The 17427-nt window shown below is 57.7% G+C and overlaps 4 protein-coding genes across 7 annotated transcripts; 3 read left to right on the forward strand and 1 right to left on the reverse strand.

Moving 5' to 3' along the window:
• The first annotated feature begins 807 nt into the window (after window positions 1–807).
• Window positions 808–7458, forward strand: TGFA (transforming growth factor alpha). Of its 2 annotated transcripts, XM_065041058.1 has the most exons (6): window positions 808–966; window positions 3616–3669; window positions 5254–5377; window positions 6283–6432; window positions 6518–6630; window positions 6708–7458. In XM_065041058.1, exons 1-6 carry the CDS (start codon window positions 933–935, stop codon window positions 6713–6715), a joined length of 483 nt encoding a protein of 160 aa, XP_064897130.1. In that variant the 5' UTR covers window positions 808–932; the 3' UTR covers window positions 6716–7458. The 2 variants fall into 2 exon arrangements, with proteins under 2 accessions (XP_064897130.1, XP_064897129.1); XM_065041057.1 differs by having other exon boundaries at window positions 6518–7458.
• A 910-nt stretch (window positions 7459–8368) lies between these two features.
• Window positions 8369–12559, forward strand: FAM136A (family with sequence similarity 136 member A). 2 transcript variants are annotated; one of them, XR_010468060.1, is made up of 6 exons: window positions 8369–8527; window positions 9656–9796; window positions 9879–10087; window positions 11250–11272; window positions 11965–12089; window positions 12357–12559. XR_010468060.1 is itself a non-coding variant. In XM_065041059.1 (5 exons), exons 1-3 carry the CDS (start codon window positions 8441–8443, stop codon window positions 10065–10067), a joined length of 417 nt encoding a protein of 138 aa, XP_064897131.1. In that variant the 5' UTR covers window positions 8369–8440; the 3' UTR covers window positions 10068–10092; window positions 11250–11272; window positions 11965–12082. The 2 variants fall into 2 exon arrangements, 1 of the variants encoding a protein (XP_064897131.1); XM_065041059.1 differs by lacking the exon at window positions 12357–12559 and having other exon boundaries at window positions 9879–10092; window positions 11965–12082.
• SNRPG (small nuclear ribonucleoprotein polypeptide G) lies at window positions 10903–12559 on the forward strand. 2 transcript variants are annotated; one of them, XM_065041060.1, is made up of 4 exons: window positions 10903–11053; window positions 11250–11272; window positions 11965–12089; window positions 12357–12559. In XM_065041060.1, the coding sequence occupies exons 1-4, from the start codon at window positions 11022–11024 to the stop codon at window positions 12405–12407; spliced, it is 231 nt and encodes a 76-aa protein (XP_064897132.1). In that variant the 5' UTR covers window positions 10903–11021; the 3' UTR covers window positions 12408–12559. The 2 variants fall into 2 exon arrangements, with proteins under 2 accessions (XP_064897132.1, XP_064897133.1); XM_065041061.1 differs by lacking the exons at window positions 10903–11053; window positions 11250–11272 and adding an exon at window positions 11276–11455.
• A 560-nt stretch (window positions 12560–13119) lies between these two features.
• Window positions 13120–17400, reverse strand: PCYOX1 (prenylcysteine oxidase 1). Its single transcript, XM_065041055.1, has 6 exons — window positions 17244–17400; window positions 16954–17160; window positions 15858–16032; window positions 15164–15375; window positions 14802–14954; window positions 13120–14494 (listed from the first exon to the last, which is right to left on the reverse strand). The coding sequence occupies exons 1-6, from the start codon at window positions 17335–17337 to the stop codon at window positions 13836–13838; spliced, it is 1500 nt and encodes a 499-aa protein (XP_064897127.1). The 5' UTR covers window positions 17338–17400; the 3' UTR covers window positions 13120–13835.
• Between the last annotated feature and the right edge of the window lie 27 nt (window positions 17401–17427).

Below are 17427 nucleotides of genomic sequence, written 5' to 3' on the forward strand. Positions count from 1 at the left end.
CCTCGGGGGAGGATGGGCTGGGAGGGGGGGGCAAGACCTGGGTGGGTCGTGTGGCCTGGGACACGCTGGGCTGTTTCCCACCCCGGGGGCAGGAGTGGGGACAAGGGGACAATCTGGGTGGGGGGCACATCAGTGTGGGGGATCGTGAAGGGGGCAAGATCCTATGACACGTGGGGCTGTTTCCCATCGTGGGGCAGCAGCGGGATGGGGGGACACATGGGGACAACCCGAGGGGTGCGCACACATCAACGGCGGGGTCGCAAGACCCGGGTGGGTCCCGTTCCCTGTAACATGCGGGGCTGTTTCCCACTGTGGGGCAGCAGTGGGGCGGGGGGACACGGGGGCAATCCGGGCTGGGGATCGCAAGACCCGGGTGGATCCCATTCCCTGTAACACGCGGGGTTGTTTCCCACTTTGCGGCAGGAGGGGAACAATCCGGGGGGGTTGCACTCATCAACGGGGGAGTCGCAAGACCCGGGTGGGTCCCGTTCCCTGTAACACGCGGGGTTGTTTGCCACCGTGGGGCAGGAGGGGGACGCGGGGACAATCCGGGAGGGGGGGTCGCAAGACCCGGGTGGGTCCCGTTCCGTGTGACACATGGGGTTATTTCCCACCGTGGGGCAGCAGCGGGGCCGGGGGGGGAACGACAGGGGGACAATTCGGGGAGGGGGGTCGCAAGACGCGGGTGGGTCCCGTCCCGTGTGACACGCGGGGCGGGTGGGTGACACACGGGGGTGGGGGGGGCCCGGCCGCGGGGGGGGGGGCCGGGGGTGGCTCCGCCCCGGGGCCGCAGTGGCTGGCGGCGAGTCCGCGCCCATTTCCGCCGGCGCGGAGCCCGGCCCCTCGCCCGCCGCGCTGCCGGGGACCCGGGACCCGCCACCGCCACCGCCACCTCCGCCGCCCCCCCGCCGCCCCCAGCGCCACCGACAGCGATGCCGGGAGAGGCGGCGGCCGCGCTGGCCATGGGTAGGTGCGGGGGGCACGCACATATACACCCCGGGACCCCCAGCCCTTAGTCCTGGGGGTGGTGGGGTGGGTGTGGGGCTCCGCGCCCCCTAAACTTTCCCAGCAGCTCCGCACCGATCACCCATTTATTTATTCTGTAACGTTGGGGGTGTTTGCGTCTGGGGGTGTGAATCGGTGGTTTCTTGCTGTTTAAATCCTCCCCCCACACAAAAATGAAAAGAAAATTGGCTTCGGTCCCTCCCGAAGTTATTTGCTCGATCGCTCCTGGGAACGCGCGGCCTCGGCGGGAGAACCGGCCCTCCAGTCTCGCTCATTGACTTTAGGGTAGAGTTAATTAGCGTTGGCATATTGCTGGGTTTGCAATTAAAAGGAGGGGATGTTGATGGTGTGTTGCTTTTGGGGTTGTTGAGCTGGGGCGGGGGGGGGGAATGTGGGCTGGACATGGGTGATGCTGCACGGGACGGGACGGACCCGGACACCGCGACACGCACCCCAAATCCCGGAGATTTGGTGATTTTAAAGGTTTGGGGGAGCGCAGACCCGGGACGTTGGTGATGTTTTGGTACCGAGGAAGGTGACCCCGGGCGGGGGGGGGGCTGATGGGGGGGGCAGCACTTGCTGCAGCTTGTTTGGCTTCTTTCTGCTGTCTCGAAGGACTGTGTCACCTGCAGCACCGGGGCTCTGCTGAGCTGGGGACAGGGGGGACAAGGCAGTGACAGAGAGAGGCTCTTTGCAGCACTTGTGTTTGGGAAAGTCGCCTGTTTTGGCCCCCCCCTCACTCCACTCCTCCAACACTTCATCTCCTTTGAGCATCCCTTGGGTGGGCACTTGGTTGCTCCATCCTCAGCTTGTCCAGAGGCTCCCAGCAACCTATTTTGGGGACACCCATGTCCCCTCTGCACCCGCTTTGTCACTCGTGTGGCTTTGGACCCCATCGTCCCCGCTGGTTGCCCATCCTGGGGGGCTGAGCTCTCCCCGCTCTCCCCAGTGCCCCATCCAGGGGTGGCGGCTGGTCCCAGGTTGGGGACAAACCCCCGCGCTGTCCCAGCCGCTGCGTGGGGAGAGGAGCCCTCGCTAAACCACATCAAACGGGCAGATCGGAGCATCCGCTGGAAATACCGAGGGAAAGCGGAGCCTCCTCCAGCCCCATGTGTGTGCAAAACCGAGGGGAAAATCTGGGATAAGCGGATTAAGGGGGAAAAACTCAGGGCAGGGAACAAACCCCGGGGAAAACTGGGAGCTCCTCATGAGGAACATTACGAGTCGCTGGAGGCGAGAGGGGCTGAGCCCTTGGCTGGTGGTGCAGGAGAAGCGGAGGCTGGTAATTAATGTTGCATTGGGGACGGAGTCGTTAAGTGCGAGGCCTGGGGATCATTGGCAAGTGGGGTGTCGCCTGCTGGGAGGGTGAAATTAGGGGGGGGCTTTGCTGGCAAAGAGACCTTTCCAAAGGCAGGGGGGCCTGGGGATGGGTGGGATGGGGGGCAGCAGCCTGGCCGAGCACCCACTTTGAAATAAAACCGGAGTCATTGGCACAAGATCTGATTTTTCGAGGTTTGGAGAGAGGAAAAAGCTGCCAACAGGGCTGGGGGGAGCGCCAAAAAACAAGGGAGGGCGCATACTCAGGGCAGGTGATGGATGCAGCTCGTGGGGGTCCCAATTTGAGTAGTTAAACCAAGGGTGCAGATGCTCTGTGTCCCTGTAAGGTGCCCAGTGTCCCCGTAAGGTGCCCAGTGTCCCCACTCCAGCTCTCGGGTCTCACCAGAGCCCTTGGCCGGGCTCCTCTGGCCAAAATGCCTTTAGCACGGGTGTGGTTTTATATGGTGTAGAAGAGGCAAACAGGGTCCCAGCAGGAGGATGGACAGACTGGGGTGCCGGGGGGGATGATAGAGCCGCCCCGTGACACGGGGATGAGTCGTTTCCCAAATAACGCGTTGTTTCCTCGGTGTGCGGGGTATCGGCCGGGGCAGGAGGATGAAGCATCTTCCAGCAACAAGCGGCTGGACAGCAGCGAACAACCAGAGCTGGGAGGAGACAGGAGGCTTAAAATCACATTTCCACGGGAGGAAAATCCCCGGGGGTTTGGCCGGGAAAGGTGTGATGGGGAGATGCCGAAATGAGGGGAGCTGCTGCCATAACCAAACCCGCGGGTCGCTGCCGGGTTTGCTGGATGCGTGGTTTGGTCCCCCGCCCGCCGCCTTTCTGCATGATTTGATTAAACCCGCAGAAGAAATTGGGTCAAACCCAGCGATGGGGCTGCTCGGCCTCATCTGCCTTCACACCCCGGGGTTGAGCCGCCATGGAAAAGCCTTTTAGCTGGGGAGGGGGGGTTCCCCAGCCCAATCCAACCCTCACAAAGGGGTTTGAGGGGTTGTTGTGAGCCTGTCTGGACCTTCAGCCCCCCCCGGGTTGCAGGGCTATTTCTACCCGCACAGAATATTTTTGCTTGCATGGGACCCGCTGTCCCTGGGCATTTTGCACCAGGGAGCCCCGCTCACACCCTGTGGGTTTTGCATTCTGGTTTTACCCCACCCCGGCAAACCCCATCACATTTTTCCTTTAAAAAAATATATAAATATATAAATTTTTGAGTGATTTTGGGTCGGGGGGTGATGCGGTCAGGCTGACCGCCCTCTCTCTGCTCTCTCGCAGGTGTGCTACTTGCCGTGTGCCACGCGCTGGAGAACACCACGGCAGCCCGGAGCGGTGAGTTTGGTGATGGGGCAGAGCCAGGGGAGTGGTTTTTGGGGTGGTCGCATTGTCATCCTGCCCAGAAACAGGCAGCAAAGTGGGAGTGTGGGTGAACAATCCCCTGAGCGGGTGCTGGACCAGCAGGGATGCTCCTGCATCCCGTCCTGCATCCCGTCCTGCATCCCGTCCCGCATCCCATCCTGCATCCCGTCCTGCATCCTGTGTGGCCCCCAGCATCCAGGTGCTTTATCCCCAAAGGGGTATTTCCCATTTTGGGAGGGTCAAACCCTGGCGTGTGGGGAAGTTTGGTCTCATTAACCACGCGGGGAAGCTGAGGGTGCCTGATGCCGGCACCGAGACGGTTGCACCCGATAAATCGCCTCATTCATAAATGCAGCACAATGGGCCGCAATAGCCCAGAGCCCTTCACGTGCCGGCAGTTTGCAGGCACGGATGGGAAAAACATTAAATAAATAAACAGCAAAACACAAAACCACTCATTTTGGGGGCAGAAAACCTCCTTTTGGGGCTGGAAAATAGGTTTGAAGGCAGAGGTTGGGAAGAGTTAAAGGGAACGGTGCTACCGCAGAGGATGCTCGCAGCCCTTTTTCTGATGGATTCGTTCCCCATTTTGGGGGGCTGGAGGAACGGGGCTGCTGCGAGGGGTGCAGCGGCAGTTGGGGACACGTTGGGGACACATTGGGGACACACTGGGGACAGGGATGGGGTGGGCACGGCTGGCGGCGGCAGCGCAGGGCTGCGGGAGGATGAGGTGGCTGCAATGTGGCCGGCAGCTGCGGGGTTTAACACAACACCCCAGGAACCAGCTTGGGGACACGCTGGGGACAAAGGGACAGTGCAAAGCTGTGCTCGGCACTCAGCTTTCTGGGTTAAAACCCCAAAAAAAGGGTTATTTGGGGGGGTTATTTAGGCAGAACCGGGTGGCAGTGGTTTTACCTCCAGCCTCAGCAGCGATGGGGACAGTGGTGACATTTCCCACCCCGAGGACCAAACCCCAGCTCCAGCATCTCCGAGGATGCTGCCACCACCTCCGACACCCCCAAACCTCCCACCGGTGCTTCTGTGACGGGGACACGGAGCCGCCGCGCCGGTCTTCACCTCCCTGAAGACCCGGAAGCATTCGTTAAGGCGTGGGTTTAATTAACCCCCGGGCCTGCCATAAATTCCCAGCAACAGGAACTTGAGGTGGCTTTGAAACGACAGCGATCGGATGTGATTTAGACCCCGGGCGAAGCCTAAAGCAGGATATTTGTTTCCCGTCTCTGCTGCGGAGGATAATTTAAACCAGCACGGGGTGTAATGGAAAACAGCATCGTGGCAAAGCCACCGGGCCGGGGCCGCTGCGGCCCCGCCGTTATTTAACTCTCTCCTCCTCTGTTTTGAAGCTTTAAGCTCTTTAGGAAATTCCTCCAGGCTTAATTTCAGCTCTGGTTTAAGTACGACCCGTCTGGGCTCCGTCGCTCAGTCCTGGCCCGGGATGCAGCCGCTGCACCAGCAACCCCAAAATAAATATATCCAGCCCAAAAATAGAGATACTGACACTAAAAAATGCCGTTTTCTTCATGTTTTTGCCCCCAGCTCCAGGCCCGCCGGTGGCGGCGGCGGTGAGGTCCCACTTCAACGACTGTCCCGACTCCCACAGCCAGTTCTGCTTCCACGGCACCTGCCGGTTCCTGGTCCAGGAGGAGAAGCCGGCGTGTGTGTAAGTGTCGGGGAAAAAGGAAAAAAATGTTTAAATCTCCCAAAAAGTGGGGGTGAAGCTGGTTTTGCTGGGCTCCACATGGATGCAGTGTTCCTGGGGCTGATTCTCTCACCAGTCCCTGGTCCTCTGGTTGATGTTTTCGTCCATCTCTGGGCGATGTTCTCGTCCATTCCTGGTCCTTTTTTTGATGTTCTGTTCTTTCCTGGTCCTTTTTTTGATGTTCTTGTCCTTCCCTGGTCCTTGGGTTAGTGTTCTCATTCATGCCTGGTCCTTGGGTTGATGTTCTTGTCCATACCTGGTCCTTGGGTTGATGTTCTCATCCTTCCCCGATCCATGCATTGGTGTTCTCATCCATACCTGATCCTTGGGTTGGTGTTCTCATCCATACTTGGTCCTTTTTTTGATGTTCTCTTCCTTCCCTCGTCCTTTTTTTGATGTTCTCTCCCATCCCTGATCCTTTTATTGATGTTCTCGTCCTTCCCTGGACCTTGTTTTGATGTTCTCGTCCTTCCCTGGACCTTTGGTTGATGTTCTTGTCCATCTCTGGTCCTTTTTTAGATATTCTCATCCATCCCTGGTCCATTTTTTGATGTTCTTGTCCTTCTCTGGTCCTCGGGTTGGTGCCCTTGCCCACCCCTTGGTCCTCAGGTTGATGTTCTTGTCCATTCCTGGTCCTTTTTTTGATGTTCTCATCCACCCCTGGTCCTTGGGTTGATGTTCTTGTCCACCCCTGGTCCTCAAGTTGATGTTCTCATCCATCCCTGGTCCTTTTCTGATGTTCTCATCCACCCCTGGTCCTCAGCTTGATGCTCTTGTCCATCTCACGGTCCTTGGGTTGACCTCGGGTCGATGCTCTCACCCACCCCTGCTCGGGGGCAATAGTGATGTCCCCCCCACCTCCGCAGGTGCCACTCGGGGTACGTGGGGACGCGGTGTGAGCACGCCGACCTCCTGGCCGTGGTGGCCGCCAACCAGAAGAAGCAGACAATCACCGCCTTGGTGGTGGTGTCCGTGGTGGCCTCGGCGCTGCTCGTCGGCATCTGCCTCCTTATACAGTAAGTCCAGGGGGGTTACGGGGGTGGATTTTGGGGTTGGATGGCGATGAGCCCCCCATGACCATCCCCTCCCGCTCCGTTGCAGCTGCTGCCGGCGGTGGAAACGTTGCCCGTGGTGCCGGACGCCCGGCGGGGGGGACCAGGAGAAACCGGGGGGGCTCTTAAAAAGCGGCGCCTCCTGTTGTCATAGCGAGACGGGTAAGGGGGGACCCTGGGGACAGCGCGGGGGGACCCCGGCCCCCGCCAGCCCCCCGGTCTGATTGTGCTCCCCTCAGGGGTCTGACGGAACAGGGGGGTCCCGCCGCCGCCCCCCGCCCAGGACGCCCAGGACCAGCGCAGCATCTCCTCTGGTTTTTGTCTATTTTTTGTTATTTTCTTACGTTTTTTCTTTATCCCCCCCCCACCACAGACCCCCAGCAAATGGGGGGGGGGGGGGGGGCGTGTTCTTTGGTTTTGGGTTTGTTTTCCTTTGTTTCTCGTTTTTTTGGGTGTTTTTTACAACCAGAACCGCTCCCGCGGGATGGGGCTTTATTTTCCTATAGAGCCAGAAGCGCCGGTGGAGCCCCCGCCCCGGACCGCACCGATTTTTGGGGACAGAAACCAGCTTTTTATTAATAACAAAATGAACCTTAATCCTAGGAAACCTCCTCAAACCGCTGCTCTAACCTCCCGGTGCAGCGTTAATCTTTTCCGTAGCCTTTATCATAACCAACCCAAAGCTTTATTTTTGGTTTGTTTCTTTGGGGTTTTTATTGGGTTTTGGTTTTATTTGTTGGGTTTTTTTGTTTCTTTTTGTTATTTTTTTTTGTTTGTTTTTTTGTTTGTTTTTAAAGTCGCAGTTACTTTCATGTCTTCTGTATATGTTGCACTGAAAGTTAATATTTAATGTTTTAATTTATTTTGTGTGGTTAAATTAATTTTGATTTCTATAATATGTTATTGTGATCATCTCTTTTCCCCCTCCTCCCCCCCCAACACCTGGATTATAGTTATTTAAGTGATATAAAGGACACTTTTTTCAGAAAACCCGTGTCTTAGGGCTTTTTTTGGGGGGGATATTTGCAAATGTGGTGAACGCCGTTTCCTTTGTCCCCCCCCCAGCACAGCTGCTGTGCAGGTGCTGCTGTGGATACGGTTTGGGGGGGACAGGCCTTGTGATCCCACAATTGGGTCAAGGCACCCCCAGCCTTGTGTGTGGGGCTGTGAATTGGGTTGAAGTGGGTGCTGGGGTGGGTGGGGGGTCTAGATTTGGTGCTGCTGCAAAGAAGAGGGGGGATTGAGCCCCCCCAATGGGGATCAGGTCCCCCCCAACCTGACCTCAGTGTGTGTGACTGTAAAATGGGTTAAAGTGGGTGCTTGGGGGTGTCCAGATTTGGTGCTGCTGCAAAGAGGGGCTGCATTGAGCCCCCCCAAATGTGTTTGGGGGGCTGTGAAATGGGTTAAAGTGGGTGTCCAGATTTGGTGCTGCTGCCAAGAGGGGCTGCATTGAGCCCCCCCCTTAATGGGGTGAGCCCCCCCTCACCCTCAGCGTTCCCGGCTGTGAAATGAGTTAAAATGGGTGCGGGGTGGAGGGGGGGGGGAAATGTCCAGATTTGGTGCTGCTGCAATGAGCGGCCGGATTGAGCCCCGCAATGGGGTTAGCCCCCCCACAACCTGACCTCAGTGTGCGGGGCTGTGAAATGAGTTAAAGTGGGTGGTGGGCGGGGGGGGTCTAGATTTGGTGCTGCTGCAGAGAGCGGCCGGATCGCCACCCCCCGCCCCCACCCCGTGGGGACCCACGCGTGTTCCGGGCATGGGGCTATTTTGGGAGCAGCGCTGCCCCCCCGCTCAGTTAATTATAAGATTCTTGGAGCTTTGCTGCGGGTACAAACCCAGCAGGATTTTGTGAGGGGGGGGTCAATCCCAAACCCCCCCGTGCGGAGCGTTCACCCGCGCTGCCCGCGGTCCCCCCGCCCCGGGGCGGTGCCGCAGCCCCGGACCCGCCCCCGGTTCCCCCCCCCGGGCCGGGATGGCGGAGGCGGCGCAGGGCCGGGTGCAGGCGGCGGTGGAGAGCGCGGTGCAGGGGCTGGAGCGGGAGCGCATCCGCGCCATGCAGGTACCGGCGGGCGGGGGACGCACCGGGGGGGCCGGACCCGCGGGGGATCTGCTGCCGCCCCCCCCCGCCCCGGGCATGTGAGCGGCGGGACGCGAGGGGTGTGCGCAGGGCTGTGCCCCACCCGGCGTGTTCTGGACCCCCCCCCGGTGTGTCCTGGAACCCCCCGGTGTGTTCTGTGCCTCCCCCGCTCTGGGTGTGATCTGTGACCCCACAGCTTCTTGTGCCCCCCCCACATGCCCTGAGCAAGCCCTGTGCCCCCCTGCACCCCTTGTCCCTGCCCTGTGCCCCCCCAGCCCCGTGCACTCCGCACGGCCCTTGCCTCCCCCCATTCCATTGTATGCCCTGTGCAAGCTCAGTGCTCCCCCATATCCCCCAGCCCCCTCCACTCTACACGGCCCTTCCCCCCCCCATTCCAATGCATGCCCTGTGCAAGCTCAGTGCTCCCCCCGCATGTCCTGTGCCCTGCCTGACACATCCTGTGCCCCCACATGTCCTGTGGTCGCTACACATCCCTGTGACCCCCCCAGTTCATGCCCTGTGTCCCCATACCTGCCCTGTGCTCTCTACATATCCCTGTGCCCCCCCAGTTCATGCCATGTCCTCTCCATGCCCTGTGTCCCCTAGTACCCGTATACATTCCATGTTCCCCCAGTTCGTACCCTGTGCCCCCCATGCCCAGTGCCCCATACATTCCCTGTCCCCCAAGTTCACACCCTGTGCCCTCCATGCCCTGTGCCCCCCCCATTTCATGATTTCATGTTCTGTGCCCCCCATGCCCTGTGCCCCCCCCCATTTCATGCCCTATGCCCCCCATGCTCTGTGCCGCCCCATGCCCCGTGGCCCCTCCACTTCATCTCCTGTACCCCTATTCCCTGTGCCCCCCACAATTCATGCCCTATACCCCCAATGCCCTGTGTCCCCCATGCCCTGTGCCCCCCGGTGCCCCTATACGTCCCCTGTCCCCCAAGTTCATACCCTGTGTCCCCTGTGCCCTGTACCCCCATTCCCTGTGCCCATGGTGCCCTCACACCTGCCGCTTGTGGCTCCTCACATGCTGCTCCCACAAAGCCTCGGGGGGGGATCCCCGCAGTCTGCACCCCTCCGACCCCCCCCCACTTTGCCCCCCAGGGCGCCATGTTCCGCTGCAGCGCGCGGTGCTGCGAGGACGACACGGCCACCATGCAGCAGGTGCAGCGCTGCATCGAGCGCTGCCACGCGCCCCTGGCGCAAGCACAGGCCATCGTCACCGCCGAGCTGGAGCACTTCCAGGTGACACGGGGGGGGGACACGCACGCGGGGGGATGGGGGCTGTCACGCGGGGACGTGCTGACCCCCCTCAATGTGTCCCCAGGACCGGCTGAGCCGCTGCACGCTGCACTGCAACGACAAGGCGCGGGACGCGCTGGAGGCCGGGGGCAGCGAAACGCGGGTGCGGGGGCAGCTGGACGCCTGCCTGGCCGCCTGCGGGGACGATCACCTGCGCCTGGTCCCCGCCATGGCCAAGAAGATGAAGGACAGCCTGGCCGCCATCCCGCAGTAGCCCCCGCACGCTCATTAAAGGCGAGGTGCCACGGCTGTCGGGGTGCTGCGGGGCTGGGGGTGCGGGATGCGATGTATTGGGTGATGCTTTTGCGCGGTGGGGGTGATCCCTGTGTGGGTGCAGGGTGATGCACATGTGTGCGCAGTGTGGGGGGGATCCCCTGCACGAGTGCAATATATCAGGGGAGTGCTTGTGCTTATGCAGGGATGGGGTGAGACATATACTTGCTGCGCATTTTGGGGTGCCTGTGTGTGCGTGCACAACGTGGGGTGACCCCTATGTGCATGCATGGCGTGGGGATGACCTGTGCACGTGTGCAATGCACAGGGTGACCCCCGTGTGCAATGCACAGGTGACCCTATATGCACACATTGCACGCAGTGACCCCTGCACGTGTGCAATGCACAGGGTCACCCCCGTGTGCAATGCATAGGGTGACCCCACGTGCACACATTGCACCCAATGACCCCTGCACGTGTGCAAAGCACAGGGTGACCCCCGTGTGCAATGCACAGGGTGACCCCTGCACGTGTGCAAAGCACAGGGTGACCCTCATGTGCAGGGAATGGGGGTGACCTCTGCGAGCGCGCAATGGAGAGGGTGGTCCCTACGCGCGTGCAGCAGCACCGGGGTGTCCCCCGCCCGTGTGCAAGGTGCGGGTGACCCCAGTGCATGTGCAAGGAGCGCGGCCTCTGCAAGGCCCGGGAGAAGCGTGGCGGCCGTGCCGCCGTATCACCCCGTGTAGCCGCGCAAAGCGGCGCGGCGCAGCGCTTCGCGCATCCCACCAACGCGCCGCTGCTCGGGGGAGTGCGGTAGCGGGACGTGATTGGTGGGCGCGAGGCGCGTCGGGAAGGAGGGCGGGAGCGAGGAGCGATCGCTATTGGCTAGCGGGGGCGGCGTGGTGACGTCAGAGCGCGACGCGAGTGGTGGAGGGAGAGGGATCGTGGAGCCGCCATGAGCAAAGCGCACCCGCCCGAGCTGAAAAAGTGCGAACGGGCTGGGAGCGGGAGCGGGGCCGGGGCGGTGAGGGGGCTGCGGGGGGAGCGCACCGGCGGGGCCCGCCGCGATCCGGTGTCCCGGCGTGCAGCGCGCTGTCATGGCGCCGCTGAGGGGAGGGAGGAGGCGGGGGGGTTCTCTTTCCCGCCCGCGGTGCTGAGCGGCCGCCGCCGCCTCTCGTTGCAGGTTCATGGACAAGAAGCTGTCATGTGAGTCCCGGAGCCGCTCCCGGCCACCAGTTGTGTGTCTGCGCCGGGTGGAAGGGCTGCGAGGCCGCGGGGGAGCCCCGTCCCGCTCAGCCCAGCCAGACCCGCGGGGGTGGGCGCTGATGAGTTTCAGGCTTCAAAATCTATTAATTGGATCAATATTAATTTAAAATGTGCACGGCAAAAGTAAGAACAGTCGTTTCTTAGCACTTCTCACTCTCTGAACTGCCTGAAAGGAGGTTGGAGCCAGGGGGGTCGGGCTCTGCTCCCCAGGAACAAGCGCCAGGAGCAGAGGAAACGGCCTCAAGTTGTGCCAGGGGAGGTTGAGGTTGAAAATTTGGGATAATTTGTTCCCCAAAGGGCTGTGGGGCATTGGAACAGGCTGCCCAGGGCAGTGCTGGAGTCACCATCCCTGGAGGGTTGGACAGACGGACATGAGGTTCTCAGGACATGGAGTAGTGGTTGGGTTAATGGTTGGACTCAATGAGCTTGAGGGGCTTTTGCAACCAAAATTATTATTGCAACATCACATGTGATGTGCAAAATGCTTCTAAAGAACAAAAGAATCACAGAATATTAGGGATTGGAAGGGACCTTGAAAGATAATCTAGTCCAGTCCCCCTGCCAAAAGAACCTCAAGTTTAGCGATTTTTATGGTTTTTTTCGCTTTTTTAAACACACTTAATTTCTGGTAGTGAAACTAAATGGCGGCCGACACGTCCAGGGGATCTTGCGGGGCTTCGATCCCTTCATGAACCTCGTCATCGATGAGTGTGTGGAGATGGCACCGGGGGGACAGCAGAACAACATCGGCATGGTGGTGAGTGCCGCTGCCAAAACAGAGCGGGACCGGACACACACCGGCCTCAGTGTGTGTAAAATGGGATGAGTTTTAATAAGTGGTTATATGGGGTATGATAGAGAACGATGGGTGGGGTTTTAGAGCTAAAATCAGTCTGTGCTGATCCTTGGGAGGGAATTCTGATGGTTTTTAGGCACAACATCAGCCTTTTAGGAAAATAAAGTAGAGGAAGGGGGGACGTTCAGCGCCACATCTCACCGACTACTCTCAATTTTTCCCTTTTAGGTAATACGGGGAAACAGCATCATTATGTTGGAAGCTTTGGAACGAGTATAATGCCAGAGGAACGCGCGTCTTTACCAGCTGTGACGAGACCCAACCCGCCCTTTTTCTTTACTTATTGAATCTGCCCAAAGCATCCCTGAGTGTAAACCCTTTTTTTGTTTGTTTGTTTTTTTGTTAAATAAATTTTGTAATGATTGGCATAACTTCTGTCAGTTTCTCTTGTGTTTTAGGGTAACAGGGTGGCTGAAACATGCTGGTCGGGGCAGCTTTTCTGCTTTAAAACTCTGTGAGGCTGAATCTGTTGGATTTGATGTTAAATCGGCGCTTCTTTGCGTGTCCTTCCCCTTAATATCTCATAAAAAACCAAGCTACGAAGCTGCAGCATTTGTTGAGTGCATTGTTGGTTCTTAATTGGGAGGAAAACGGGAAAATTCCCCTCTAAGAGTGATGCGGAGTGTTGGTGCCAAGCTGGGCTGTCTGAAAGTAGGACTTTTTCTTTTAAATAATGATTTTTATTCTTATTTCTGCATCACAGAGTTGCAATACACTAATTAAAGCCCATGGGGGCTGAACTGGACCAAAGAAACTTCTGGGTCTTTCTCCTAAATGGTGGAAATTGGCCTTTTTGGTTTGTTTTTGTGAGTCCTTTCTGATGGTCTTTGTCATTGCGTTATTGATACAAATCAGTGCAAAGTGCATTAAAAATGCTTTTCTTGCAGCTGCGTGCCCTGTGGCACAGCGAGGAGGCAGCTGGACCACGAGATCAGTGCATTAATTTTATTATTTAACTCTAAACTTTATATTCCCACACAGTTTGAGGTATTGTAGTGATGCGAGATGCAGCCAAGGGACACAGTATTTTCAGTAGAAGTTTCTTTAACCTCTTGTGCCCTGTTATCTAAATTATTAATACCTTAAAACCTCGACAAAGCAAAGGATAATCTCTGGTTTTCCTTAATAACCCCCCCCATTTCAGCAATTTCTGCACCCCCAGCAGCCCAGTCCCCCCACCCATAAGCTTCAGTTCTTGTTCTGGAAGCAAATTTAGGAATCCAGCCCCAATTTCCACCACACTAATCCCACCCCAAGCAAGAAATATTCGATACACGATTCCAAAATAGTCGAGGGAGAGATGTACAGTCGAGAACTTGTTTGGTTTTGCGTTTTCTTCCCCCATCTGAAACGTTCAGAGAGGAAAAACCACACACAGGGTTAATCACAGTGACGCAGATCCTGAGTTTGGCAGCCCCGTGAAGGGCGCTTTTGGGGTCAAAATGCTGTTTTAAACAACTTCTTTAGGGTTTTGTAGACAGTCTCGTGTAGGGACGCACCGAGGAGCTCACTCAAACTCTTCCACCACTGTCCGCGTGTCTCCTCTGAGGGGCTAATCAAGGTGTTCCTTGCTCATTAGTGTTAATTATGGCTAAAAATCTCCGGGATGCCATCCGCAGGTCGTAGCGCAAACGTCCCTTTTGAGGCTCAAAGCTCCGTTTTCAGCTTTTCATGCAGATCCTCCTGGTCGACGTGGTCGGCGTTGCCGTACCAGCGGTGGAAGGCGAGCAGGGCAGCGTTTTTGGCGGCGATGGCGCTCATCTCCATGGCGCTGGCCGCCCGCTCGATGCCGTTCAAATAGTAGACGGCATCGTGAAGAATAATGGGGGGACACTTTTCCGGGGGAACGTACTCGGGGTACGCCAACCATTTCTTGACTTTGACGGAGTCGTAGGAGGAGAAAAGCAAGTTGAGCTGCGCTTTGGTGAGCTCCTCTTTGGAAAACACCTTCCAAATGGCCAATTCCAAGGGCGCTTTTCCTTCGCCGCTTACGTCTCCCACCGGCGACACCACCCCGACGCTGTTAAAGAACAATTTGGGGTTTTCCGTGGTGAAAATGGCACCAAAATCAAAGGCGGATGAGTCACGGTAACCAAAGAAAGAGGCGTTTAAGCGTCCATGCACTAAGGTGGCGATGGTCTGGTGGTAAGGATTCAGGAAGTCAGGGACGGGAGGGTCGAAGTTTTTGAAGGTGATGTTGGCCGATTTGCGGCCCAGCGGAGCCGCGATGACGACGATGTCGTACGTGTCCCCTGTCAGCCCCGACGTGGTGTTGTACATCACGTGGTAGAGCTTCACCGGGTCCCCTGGGGGGAAAAAATGGGAGAAAAAGCTCATTTTTCCCCATGTAGAGAGTCCCATTTGTCCCTCCGGCTTTATGAATGCCATCCCATTTAGGTTAATAAAGACTTGGTGTGAGGTGAAGTCACTTTTTAAGCTGGTAGCAGCGTAGCTGAGCTGAGCTTAGCCACAAGCTGGGGCTTTGAGCAGAACCTGATTTTATTATTATAACACCAAAAAAGACACAATTTCGTTGTTTCCAGCCTGCCCAGAGTGGTGACAGAGGCCAGCGCCGTTCCCCTCCCCACCAACAGCAAAGCAAACCCAACTCACCGCTGCGACTGGGTCTGACTTTGGGCTCTATGGACAAAACCGTGCCAGGGATAACTTCGGCTTTGGACGCGTAGATAAGGCCGCTGCAGACAAGTTTGTTCCCCCCTTTGACTGACCAAAGGCCCGATTCGACGCCGGCCAGAGAAACAGCACCTGTGAGGAAACCAAAAGCATTAGAGCGGCTTGTTGGGCATCGTTCTGCGAGTATTTGAAACAGAAAGTGGAAAATTAGGTGAAAATTAGGCTTTTGTAACCCACTGACTGCTGCACGGCAGCAGCCCCAGGAGCAGGAATCCCACCCCTGTGACGAGCACGAGGTCCCCAGGACATCTCCCGGAGATATAAACCTACAAAACACACACCTACGAAAGCGTTGACGGTGACACCTTGCCCGTAATTGACTCTCATGGCCGGACAAACCACCTCGTTGATGAATTTGTGGGAGAAGCCGGCTTTCTGCAAGGCTTCATCAATGGTTTGGTTCAGCAGGCGGGTGAAATCGTTCCCTCCAAGGGCGTGGAGCAGGCGCTCGTTGCTGCTGAAGGCGTAGTCGTGCGTCTGGTAGCGATAGATCCTGGAACCGGAGACAAAAAATAGGCGTTCAGTCACTGTTAATGTTTTATTTTGCCCTCGGAAGCGGTGGAGGATCTCAAAGCCCATCCTGAGAGCAGGAGGGCTTGTCCTTCCAGCCAAGCTTTAGCCTAAGTGGGACATGCCAAAGTAGACCTGGACCTTCATTTATTTATATACTGATCTTTGCTAATGAAAGCGTTTTTCACGCAGTTATGAATTTAATTCTCTGTAGCACACGGGTGCCAGAACAACGGGCCATCCCGCACCTAACATGCATTTCCACCACAGCCTTTTTGAAGACGGCAGCGCTCATCTTGACCCTTTTCCTTAGAAAAATGACCAGAAATTGAGAAAGAGCAACCAGCGACTCCTTTCTCAGCAGCGACAGGACGATTTTGTGGACTTTTACAACTCATCGGCAGGTTTTGCAGCTTTCCCCGCAGCCGCTTTCCCACTTTTTGTCTTCTTTTTGACCCAGCGCACCTCATGAACTTGTCCAGGATGTCCTCCACCCACATGGACAAGCGCAGGGGGTTGAGCCCGTAGTGCCAGAGGAGCTTCAGAAGGTTGACGATGTACCAGCCGCTCTCCTCGAACACAAACTCTTCCCCGTTATAAATACCCGCCAGGCTGTCGTGCAGCGTGGCGGCCGAGAGACCTCGAGGAAAAGGGCAAAAAAAGAGGTAATTTAATAGAAAAGTCGACCTTGTGCCGAGCTAAACTGTATTACGCCTTGATTTTAACTTCACAAGACAACGCGGCTTCGCATTGATAACGGTGAGCAATTAAATATTGGAACCCTAAGACATGAGAAGGGGAATTAGCTCTTGACCAGGAGCCAGGTAGTTATTTGCGGTGACTTTTGGACCTTTATGATGGGAGTAATGCATCACCCGTGGCAAGGGGAGGGGGGGGTCCCTTTTCCCAGGGGGCTGGGGGATTGAGGGGGAAATTGAGGAAGGATTGGGGGGGATATTGGGAAGAAGGGGGTCACCCAAGGCTTATTCTTTGTGGGGATGTCCCTGCAGCACAGAGAGAGAGCTGGACCCAAAGGATCCCTTGGCAGGGGATTTTGGGGTTGGGGATGCTGGGTGGGGGGAGATATTAGGGAATGATATGGGGGGGAGGTATGGGGGAAGGATTTGGGGGGGGCTGGAAATAATGGGGAACGATATCTGGGGTATATTGGGTAGGGATATGGGGGGGTGACATATTGGGGAGGAATGTAGGGGGAGATACTGGGGGAGAAGGGAGCTTGTTTATGGGGGTGTCCCTGCAGCAGAGGGAGAGATGGACTCAGAGCATCCCTGGGAGGGGTGGAGGATGATTTTGGGGTGAGGAGATGCTGATTTTGGGGTGAGAAGGTGGGGATTTTGCAGTGGGGGAATGGTGATTTTGGGGTGAAGAGACAGTGATTTGGGGGGGATGGTGATTCTGGAGTGAGGAGATGGTGATTTTGGTGTGGGGGGATGCAGATTTTGGGGTGAGGAGATGGTGATTTGGGGGGGGATGGTGATTTTGGGGTGGGGGCTGCGGATTTAGGGGTGCGGGGTGCCGGGAGGGGGGTATCCGCACTCACCCAGCTCCTTGACGAAGTGTTTCATGTGCAGGTTGAGGGGGTGGATGACGGACCCCCCCGCCTCGTACGCGGCCCCCTCCAGCTGCAGCGTCGCCAGCCGCCCCCCCAGCGCTGCCTTCTCCAGCACCTCCAGCCGGACGCTCCTCCCGAACTTCTGCCGCAAGAAATAAGCGGCGGCCGCTCCGCCGATCCCGCCGCCGATCACGGCTGGGAGAGCCGGGCGGTCAGTCAGTCAGGACCGGCGCCTCACGCAGCCCACCCCACCCATACACACACCCCCCACGCCGTACCGATCTTGCCGGGGGCATCGCGCCGCGCTTCGCGGGCCGGGACGGGCGGGCAGAGCGCGGCGAGCAGCAGCAGGAGGCGGCGGAGGGCCGGCATGGCGCTGGCTGGGGGGGCGGGCCCGGCCCGTCAGCTGGTTCCGCCGCGGCGGGGCCGGGCCCGTTGTCACCGCCATAGGAGCGGTCGGCA

This window comes from Columba livia, chromosome 25 (assembly GCF_036013475.1).
Source record: "Columba livia isolate bColLiv1 breed racing homer chromosome 25, bColLiv1.pat.W.v2, whole genome shotgun sequence".
Classification (NCBI taxonomy): Eukaryota; Metazoa; Chordata; class Aves; order Columbiformes; family Columbidae; genus Columba; species Columba livia.